This window comes from Rhopalosiphum padi, chromosome 1 (genome assembly GCF_020882245.1).
Source record: "Rhopalosiphum padi isolate XX-2018 chromosome 1, ASM2088224v1, whole genome shotgun sequence".
Classification (NCBI taxonomy): Eukaryota; Metazoa; Arthropoda; class Insecta; order Hemiptera; family Aphididae; genus Rhopalosiphum; species Rhopalosiphum padi.
The window spans coordinates 48108310-48119756 of record NC_083597.1 but is presented as its reverse complement, the minus strand read 5'-3'; the positions used below and the strand labels follow the sequence as shown (position 1 = coordinate 48119756).

General features: G+C 28.6%; 2 protein-coding genes across 2 annotated transcripts; both read left to right on the top strand.

Moving 5' to 3' along the window:
• Positions 1-8461: 8461 nt before the first annotated feature.
• Positions 8462-9671, top strand: LOC132926018 (uncharacterized). Its single transcript, XM_060990372.1, has one exon. It carries the CDS (start codon positions 9111-9113, stop codon positions 9669-9671), a length of 561 nt encoding a protein of 186 aa, XP_060846355.1. The 5' UTR covers positions 8462-9110.
• A 99-nt stretch (positions 9672-9770) lies between these two features.
• Positions 9771-11192, top strand: LOC132918338 (uncharacterized). The gene has a single exon (XM_060979525.1). It carries the CDS (start codon positions 9918-9920, stop codon positions 11037-11039), a length of 1122 nt encoding a protein of 373 aa, XP_060835508.1. The 5' UTR covers positions 9771-9917; the 3' UTR covers positions 11040-11192.
• The last annotated feature ends 255 nt before the right edge of the window (positions 11193-11447 follow it).

Here is an 11447-nt window from a genome sequence, read left to right as displayed (position 1 = left end):
AACCGTTGCTGTTAAATTTAATAGTATTTCAATTATATTTCCTTTTCGATAATTTCATGTTTATTAGAAATTTAAATCGTGGTAATAAAATGACAAAAGAACATTAATTATTGTTCAAAACTTGCTCAACAAGATAAAAACATATAATTAAGTTTTTGTTGATAAAAAAAAAATATATTTATATATATAGAAAGTATATGTATATATACTAAGCCTTACAGTACAAGAAAGAGCAGCGTTAGATAATTGGTTTAGCCAGTTGGACGAAAAATAATAAGCATTCATTAAAAAGGCGAAAAAGTTTCTCAACCGTTGTGATGCATACTTTTCCGCTTCTTCCTAGTTTCGGCCGACCCCAGAGATAAGTCTGATTTGCGTGTGGGCTAAAAAACATTTTATGTGTACATTTTAGCGTACATCATTTCCAGTAGCGTATTATTAAATCTCCTGGTTATTACCTTGAACATCTTCCGCTCAGAACGTAAATTAATAATTTAATAGTTTTGATCTATATAAATAGAATATTTTGATTTAGTAAATAGTCGCCTGCCTCATTTATGATTTAAATACATTTTTAAAATATATAATTATTAATACATGTTGAATATTACTAATATTAGATTCACTCGGTTTTCTCATACTAAAATATACACATGAATACGTAGATACCTATACCATTAGCAAAACAATAATTACATAATGTAAACCATTTAAAACATTGGAACGACATAATATAACAGATTGAAAATGTATTGGGTTAGGTAAGGTTAGCTAATCTAACCCGCTTTGAAGAAGGCAGACAAAATTATTTAAAATATATACACTTTTTTAAAATGTTTAAATACTTTATATTATTAAATATTGGTTAGATAAACGTTAGCTTTTGAAAATACTTATGTATTCGGTAGGTATATCCTATATTATGCAACAAATTACAATTGGTATATACATCTGAAGCAAGCTTACGAAGAGCAATTCAAATTGTTTGATAAAACTTGATATATTGATACAGAAGACTCCCAATAGGTTTAAGTGGCACAATTTTTTTTTTAAGGGATCAACGTTCCTCCCATAATATTTTCAAAAAATGGCTTTTCCTATCATTACTATATTTTGAATTTGGGAACTTGGTAGAAATTTGAAGGGGTTAAGTGTCCTGGAATCTCCCATTTGCGCTAACGAGTCTCCCTATTTGTACTGTACATTAACTAATTTATTGACTTTATTTGTTAATAATATTAATGGTAATCAATTTTATATTTTATTTAATGCTAATTGTATAATTATGTTAATATGGATACAATTATAAATAAACAAAAAACAAGTCCCAAGCGATTTGGAAATTATCCCCGCCCGCCCAATACCTCTCCCTGAAATACTCCACAACGAGTTATTATCAACACACTGTACAAGTATACTGTCGTACAAAGTGGCAGTTGAAAACCATATTTACATTGTACAGAACAAAATGCTAAAACCATATTTTACTACGAGTTCAAGTATTACTATCAAATTAAATGTTTATTTATTACTGTTTTAGGTCCCGCCATTGTCTCTGCTTCTTTGGGAAGCCAAACTTCCCAGTTCGTATTTCACGGGGTTGAAGAGGAGGCATGTGGCTTTAAGTTAATTACGTTATTGGAGCACCAACACGGTTTTTCTATATGCTTAAAATGTTATTAAAACAAAATATACGTCCAGCAGTCTTAATTACTTCGGTATGAAATTATACAGAAAGCAGCGTTATAAGTCGAATAGTCACGTAATATATTTTTGATTATCGGCCATATAAATACATAATCCAAAACGTATATATAAATATAATATGCGTATTCGAGTATATAGTTAACCACCCGTTAGGTGCAGCTATTATACTATTATATGCAACTAAACCGTAATAAATGTAAATTTCTGTACAGTGACCTTTGTAACGAGGTATGCCTTAACGAAATTCTAAAAAAAAAAAAAAAAAAAAACAACGGTGCAAGTTGGAATAAATTTGACATTTTACGGAATTGATATTCTTATTCGAAGTTTTTGTGCACGCGTGAAACCATAATTTTCCCGCGCGTCCGTAAAAGTGTATACATTATAATATAACGCACGGGTAGGAGTGTGCGTGTATATACGTAGAAAAATGATAAACGAGACGACGAAATGGTGAGTTGGCAGACATCGGAGTCCGGGGTTAAGGTAAGGGGGGTACCGGATGTGAGGGAAATACGTCCCATATTCGTACGAATATACGCGATTATGTGCACAAGGTTTTTCCCTCTCGCTTTATCACTCTCACTCTCTTTCTCTCTCTCTCTCTCTCTTTCTATTTCTGTCTTTCTCCTCTCTATCTCTTTCCTTATCTCTTTTCCTCCATCTCACCATGTATAATATGGTACATATATAGCAACAGCAGACTTATATACAAGTGTGTACTGTGCGGGGTAAACACACCGGATCTACGCTATCCCCGAGCTCTATGTGTTCGTCTTGGGTCCTGCAGGTCATTGTAGCAGGCAATTTCGTCTTGGCCAAACAGTTTGAAAATGTCCAATTAATTTCGTTCGACGACCCGGAACGATGGCCGTGTGTGACGTAGAAATGCCGTAATTCGCGTGCGTAGTACACACAAAAGGCGACAGTGCAGATACTTCAATAAAATATGGTGTGATGGTGGCGACAAAGGTCACCTGGAACGAAATTATTATATTTACTGTAGCAAAATGAAGTGTGCTTAACTGCAAGGAAAATATTAAGGTATTTCCTGAAGATGCTATAGCCATTTACATTGATAATAAAAATAGAAAGTGACAAAAGCTCGTGGCTTGTTGAAATGGTTGACTTCTTACTTATACCTAAATCAAATAGAATTTGTTTAGTACTTAGTTTTAAAAAATATAAATTTTTCATTGCAAGTTTACTCATAACAGAGTAAGTGTAAGCGAGTATTGTATGCTCGGAAATGATTTATTTTTAGTGTTATTTTGTAATTTAGAGTTCTATAAGCTATTAATCTATACGAAGCTTAGTTTGCAAAAGACACACAAATCACAAGTAAATATCGTGTGTGACCTTACTCCTTTTCATTTATTTTACTGGACATTTTGCAAGTCATTTGTTAAAAGGATATCTTTATTATACATTACTTGGGATAATATCGGGATCATTTTTCACGAGATTTATAATAGTAATAATATTTTTTGTGGATACATGATAATTTTCAAATTTTCTAGACTAGTTTTTACTAGACCGCTTTATTTACTTTTACCAATTAATAATAATAATACAAAAAAAAAAAAAAAAAATTAATACAATTGGTATTGTTTATATGCACTTGAAAATATATAAAAAAAAATGTAAATATTTAAAATTATAGTCATTGAGAAATACGATATTTATAGACACGTTTGAGCTTAGATTAGATAAAAGCGTTTACAAATATAATCTATTTCTCGTGAGTAAATATAATAATATAAGAATAGTAGTTATCAATGTATACCTACGAATAGGTTTTCGAAAGACATCTGTATTGAGACCGGCGTATTTACATTTACATAATCGATAATCTTATTTTATGATGTTTTTTCTAAAAATATAGACGAATTATTACAGTATAATATGTATCGTATCAATGCGATTAAAAATTGGAAAAATAACGAATTATTATGTGATATGAAATTTAATATATTTTATTCAGAATCTATTAGAGCAAATTGATCGCTTGTAAAATTTGGTATGCTTTAGGTACTTAATAAAAGTATCTATTCATATATTGTAAATTATAAATGTATATACATGTTCGTGTTCGTTCATCTTTATAATAATAAATATGTACGAGCTTTGATGCATTCGTATACTGTTGCGGGGTGATAATGACGTGTGTAAGCGTACATACTACATATAATAATAATAATAATAATAATAGTAACAGAAAGTTGTTAAATATATTATTATTATTATTATTATACCGCGACCCAACCGACGGTAATTTATAACGGTGTCGTCATTATGGTGTTACGAAATATAGTATACCTACATAGAATATAGAATATACATACATATACACCTACCCGCCAGATATTAATAATTATTATTCTCATTCGATATTATTATTATTATTTTGCTATATTAGTGATTAGTAAGAGCAAGTTGGAAAAGGTTTGTTGGAATCGTAATTATATTTCATAAATTAATATCGTTTGATGTTCGTCAATCACACAATTTCAACGAATATTTTAGACTACCTAAATTATTATACGTATCTTCGACACCAGTAGGTATTTTCATGAAAAATTAAATAGATGTGTTGGTACATCAATATAGCGGTGCTTAATAAAATATAATAATAAAATCAATTATAAATAAAAACAAAATGTGTAGAATTTAAATTTTATGTAACCTAAACATATTTATTGATAAAAAAAAAAATCATAATAGGTGGAATAAATAATACCATTAACGTTAATTAAAATAAATAAATATGACATAAATAAAAATATAAATGAACGGATTACGGAGATTATACTAATAAATTATTTAATAATAACCAAACAATAACACTACAAACTTTTACTTTAAAAAAAAATGCTCAAAAGTCAAAGTAAAACATATTTCCGAACTCCGTTTTGACTTCAAATTATCTAATTTAACTTTCTACATAATTACTGAAACTAATGGTAGGTAATACAAAGTATAACTATTTGTAATCAATAATAATCATAAAAAAAAAAAACATAAATCATAAATTAATACATAATCGTAGTATGACGCATAATCCAGAACATCCAAATTTTAATTTTGTATAATTTATAAATAAATGTGGTCTTTAAGACTAACTGTTTATAGTTTTGATAAAAATAAAAATTCCAAAACCAAAACATGGATAGATAAAGTTGTATCTAAATAGTAAAACAACACAGTTAATATAATGTCTATATTTGTACTTTCGTAGGTATAGGTAAACATCTTAATAAGTTTTGAAATTGATTCATATAATCTTTTACCATCCTTCAGTCAACGTGTTATTTTTATCCTATTTGATTACATTTTTACTTTTGGCGCCGTCGAATCCTTATGCAATGAGGATAATGTACATATTATTATTACACCATTTTTTTTTACACATTTTTAACGAAATTGTTTACGTACAGTGGTTTTTAATTTATTATTAAAAAATGTATTAAGAATCTTAAAATCATATTAAAATACATTAAGCTTCGCATGCGCTGGCACTTCATTATTTTATTTTGGATAGTTTTAGATGATACAGTGCTTTTTTAATTGTCGTCAACAATCTTAACTACCCAAGGATAATTGGTGATTGGTATATTATATTAGATTATATTCAAGCGCCAAGCGTTTTGTACACGTATTTTATCATAGTATATCCCGCGGAGAGAATGCGTGTACTTACCAATATTCACGATTCGTATAAATATCAACACTCTGTGAAAATAAGAACAACAAATAAAACAATTTTGATTTTCAGTGAAGTAGTACGATGAAACAAGTCAACATTTTTACTTGTCTTATATTTGTCTCGAAACACGCGATTTTCCTGAGAGGTATATTGTTATAATAATATTTTTATTTGAATAAGATGTAGATACGTAAACTCGACAGGCATTTCAGCGTTTACTAGAAAATGTAAATATTTTCTTGTTTTATTATTTTCATTCTTTTATAGATAGTAAGATTCCTACTTTATATAATATATTATATCAAGTATTATAGTATAACTTACAATATTACAAATATATGATACCACAAAAAAAAATTGTTATTATAAATATAGAAAAAAATTATTTAAATTAGAATGGATCCAGCATTTAAATACAATTAGGTTTGGTGATAAATTATATTAAACATGAATTAAAAGAGAGATATTGCGAATAAGGAATCTTATTCATCACTAACACATTTCAATAAAAATACGGCTTCTTCTCTCTAGGCATTTCACAGTCATATTATTATTCAATTATTATACATCGTTATTGTGAACTAAATTTCTAGATCACAGCTAAAGTGTATAGGTACCTATTTCATAGGTTATATTTCTCTCTGAAAATAAAAAAAAATAATACAAAATAAATATGCATAAATTTGTTATACAACTTAGGTACCTATCGCCTTACGTATAAAGTACTGAGAAGTGATATGAATGGCGTTTAAGATTTTATTCGTTTGAGGTTCAAACCATATTATAATCTAACAAATATTATAATATATATTACACTAATTCACTGGTGCGATGTGCCTAATAATTTAAGCTAATATTTTGAATTTATTTATTTTCTTAAATCTTGTCCTATTGTTACATATTATGTAATCTTATTAAATATGAAAAGACAACGATGCTTCTTAGTATTGCACTTTTCTACTTAAACGATTGGATAAATTATGTCGGAAAATTAATGTAGATGATGACTAATCGATATTGTTTCGTGAAATTCGAGAATGAGTATAATATTTTTTGAGTGAATGCCACTGAATTCTGACATATATTTCGGATTATAAATGGCGTATAATAATGTATAATAAATCATTGGCTGTACTATCATCATAATCAAATAATAATTCATCAAACATATGTATGTAAAAAAGAAATTGTACAGAATCAGAATAAGATATTATGTGGATTGTGGGTGCCATAAAATAACGAATAAATATCACATATCGTTCGTTAATAGATATTTCGATAGATTAATCAATCTAGTCAAATTTATCAGTTTTAAAATATCAATCATCTTGAGTGAACTACTGTGCGTAGGTTATAATTTAGCTTTCATTACCTACACTATTGTATTTTATTTATTTAACGTTTTGCGGGATACCAATCATGTGACAAATTTATGTAATAAATTGAACATACCTAGCACATGCCTTACCTACCGTTTCAAACGTAACTCTCGGTGATCGAATGCTTTATCCTGCATTTTTATCGAAACGAAATTGATGGTTTTCCAATATATAATATTTCGTCCGTGAAAAATAGTTAAATCTTAATTTAAAATGCATACACATTTAAAACGACAAGACATAGTAATTGATAGATTTAAGTAAGACTATGCCGCGTTAAGTATTTCTTCGATTAATCAACGATAGTAAATAAGTGCGTTATTATTTTTATTAAAATTAATGTATGTAGGTACTGCGTCAAAAATATAAATATTTGCGAGGAATTAATATGATTACCTCGATACAGTTATACAAATATATTTATATATATTATTTAATTGGTTTGAGTATACAATGCAAATGTCTCGGTTTTATATATTCTTAACGCGTAAAAATTTCAGTTTATTTGTAGCCCGGTTGAATTTAAAACGAAATAATTCAAATTATTTTTCACGCAATTATTCGTGTATTTAATAGAATATTTTTGTACTCCGTGTATAACATTATTTTGTTTCGAACAACTTCAGATGTCATCGAATAAATTATTTTAAATACAATTTTGGTATAGTTATGTCGACAATAATTGTATATCCCCCGCACGCATTATGCACTGGCACGTGTTGGATACACAACGAGTCGTCTACATAAATATTGTACGGGAATAATACAATATTATTTTGTTACAAACAATTTAATGTATACGCATAGGTTTTCGGATGATGCTCGAATAACAATTAATAACACTATTCATTATTTTCAAATTATGAATAATTGAGTCTCAAAGTTAGTGGCCAAAACTTCAAAAAAAAAAAAAAAAAAATCAAAATACCACTCAACACACCTTTTGTTCACTGTACACACGTTGTACATAAATATTATATACACAAAACAACCGCGGCGAAAGTTTTTACATGCCCAAAGTTTTACCTCAACGTTTACCTCGGCGCATAAATTGTATAATCACGTGCAGCTTCGTTGTTGGCAGCGTAGTGATCTGTAGATCACACACACACACACACACACACACACACACACATATAATATTCAGCTGATGAACAAAACGTTATACTATACCAGAACAGCAGCAATATTGTCGTTATTTTTACACGATTTTTCATTGAGTTGTAATAACGTACACATACTCGATAATATATATATATATGTGTGTGTGTGTGTGTGTGTGTGTGTATATACATATTCATATATGGATTTTGGTATGTACATAACTTTCCTAGGATAATAAAAACCCAAAAACTACGGTAGAGATTTTTACGCAAGGTACTAGGTAGACACATTTTTAGAAATGCCTCAGTATAATATGGGAATCATGTCGGAAATCTTGTAACAGCCACTATTAAAAAAAAAATAAAATAATTTTTCATAATTTGAGTACGTTCGTTAAACTAATGTGATAGGCACATTTTAAGAAAATTAATAGCATTTCTTTGAGTCACATATTCTACACATTTTCAACTGCACATTTATTAGGGGATGATTTGAAGTGTTTTGCGGCAGATCTTGACTACATCGATTCTCCAACTATGATTGGGCATATATAGATTAGGGTGACCATACGTCCCGTATTATACGGGATTGTCCCGTTTTTCCACTTTGTGTCCCGTTGTCCCGACAAAAGTTATACGGGACGCATTTTGTCCCGTATTTTCAAGTAGGTCCCGTATTATTCCCGTTTTTCTCTTTATTGTTAATTTATAATTTTATAATTTTTTTTTTTTTTATTCTACGATATTTTTGTATCACAATATTCAATAAAACATCTAATCTATACTTATCAGAATTATTTTTAGATTCTTGTCTTAACAATAAATTATTATAATTGCTGCGAGTTGAAAATAGAGAACTAATAATGTCACATTATTATCGACACGTTAAACCGACGATTATAAATACTAATGATATAACGATAACGTACAAAATGTTATTAATATTATTATATTGATGTGTGACGTCGTCTACTAAATAAGTACAATTCCATTCACCACAACCAGTTTGTTGTCAAATATAATGTCTATTTTTATTTTATAATATCTATGTAAAATTATAAATATAATTTGTTATTAATATTTATACGTGAGTGTCGAGTTCACGATGACATTCACAGTGTAGTCGTAGTCGTAGTGACGTATTGACGTGTCACGTGTAGTTTATTAAGCTTATTTAAAATTCAGTGTACCATAATACCTAATTTGTTTTTTAAAATGCCCAAAAGACGGTGCGTTTTTACTCCACAATTAAAATTAGAATTTCCTTTTTTACAAGATGCTGACGAAGTAGGAAAAATATTTTGTACCATATGTAAGTCAGTGTTTTCTATAGAACATGGTGGACGTTCAGACATAACACAACATGTTACAAAAGTAAAAAAACATTTACTGGCATTATCAGCTGCATCAAAACACGAAAAGGTAACTTCTTTTTTTTTAAAAAATGATCCGAGTGGGTCCACTGACGAAAGTAGACGTACTGCAGCACAAGAAGGGATATTCGCATTTCATACCGTGATACACAATCACTCATTTCGATCAATGGACTGCACATCATCTCTTTTAAAACAAATGTATAATAAAAAATTTACATGTGCGAGAACTAAGGCTGAATCGATTGTTTTAAATGTGTTAGCTCCTTTCGCCATGCAACAAATTTATAAGGAAATAGAAAATATAAATTTTGCTACAATTATGATAGATACTTCTAACCATAAGAACCTAAAAATCGTACCAATTTTAATACGTTATTTCAAACCAAATTCGGGAATATAAATCAAAGTTTTTGAAGTAACAAATTTAAAAGGAGAAACAGCAAATATTTTATCAACTTATATAATTGAAAGTTTAAAAAACCATAAGTTGTCAGATAAAATTGTTGCATTTTCTGGAGATAATTGCAATACTAACTTTGGAGGTGTTTTAAGAAAAGGATCAAATAATGTTTTTTCAATTTTAAATAACAATTTAAAAACGAATATTTTTGGAGTAGGTTGCGCTGCTCATATTTTGCACAACGCTATGCAATCAAGTGCTGATGTGTTACCTATTGATGTAGAAATCATAGTTAACAAAATTTTTCAATTTTTTCATATCTATACAGTTCGAGTTGAACATTTGAAAGAGTTTTGTGAATATGCAAATGTTGAATATAAAAATATTCTTGGAAGTGTAAAAACTCGTTGGTTATCCTTATTACCTGCAATAACAAGAATTATTGATATTTACCCGGGCTTAAAATCATACTTCGAGAAACAGGAAAAGTGTCCTACAATATTAAAATCGTTTTTTAACGATCCTATGTCTATAGTGTGGTTTCATTTTTTACAAAGCCAATTAAAGGTTGTCTGTGATACTGTAACTAAAATAGAAGGAGATAAAATATCAGCCTGTGAAGTTGCAGAGGAATTAGAAATTTTAGTTGGAAAAATAAAAAATAGAAAACATCTAAACTTCCTTACAACAAATATTTTATCGCTTTTAAATGATTTAAAAAACAATAATATGTATAATGAAAGCTCATTCAAAAAAAGTACTGATCTATTTTATAATACTTTTTTATCTTACGTAGAAAAATGGGGTTGCCACTTTGACCAGTTGAAAATATTTCATTGGGTCCAACTAATAAACTGTCCTACTTGGGAAAATGTTCAAAAATGTATTAAATTTCTTATGGAAAACAACCGAAATAATTCTAACATAAAATTAGATGAAGATAATTTATTTGATGAATTCAGTCATGTAGAACAAATTTTTAAATCACGAATTCATGAATGGCAAAAAAATTCCGCTAAAGTAGAAGTTAAGTGGTGTGAAATATTTGAATACACTAAAGCTCATAACATTGATACAACTAACATATCAAAAATCGTAGAATATTCTTTGGCAATTCCTGGTACAAATGCTGCAGTAGAACGGATTTTTTCAACCATTAATGTGTTGTGGACAGATGAAAAAAATCGATTTTTGGTTGAAACTATCAAATCAATTATAATCGTAAAAACACACTTTAAAAACTTATCTTGTAATGAGTTTTATAATATTCTATTAAAAGAAACTAGGTTACTTGATGAAATCGGTTCAGCACAAAAGTATACAAAAACATCAAAAGAAGAAATTTACATGCCATCGTCATCAAAATAATTTTTTTTTGGACTTTTGTGTACATATTATACTTATTAATATTTTATTTGTATTTAAAAACTATTATACAACATACATTTAATTTGTTTTTTTTATATTAATATATTTAGTTAAAATTAGAATTTCCTTTTTTTTTTTTTTTTAGTTAAGTAACTAAAGTGTCCCGTATTTTTATTTTATTTTTATGGTCACCCTAATATAGATAATATGTATATATATATATATGTGTGTGTGTGTGCAGTAGCGTAGTCGTGGGGAGGGCAATGGGTCATGCCCCCCTCTCATCGGCTGTATCAACTTAATATAAAAATTAACTGTTATTGTTAATTGTTGATTATGTTTTTTTTTTAAGTATTTTGGGCTTGTTCCCCCATTTTAAAATCCTGGCTACGCCACTGTATGTGTGTT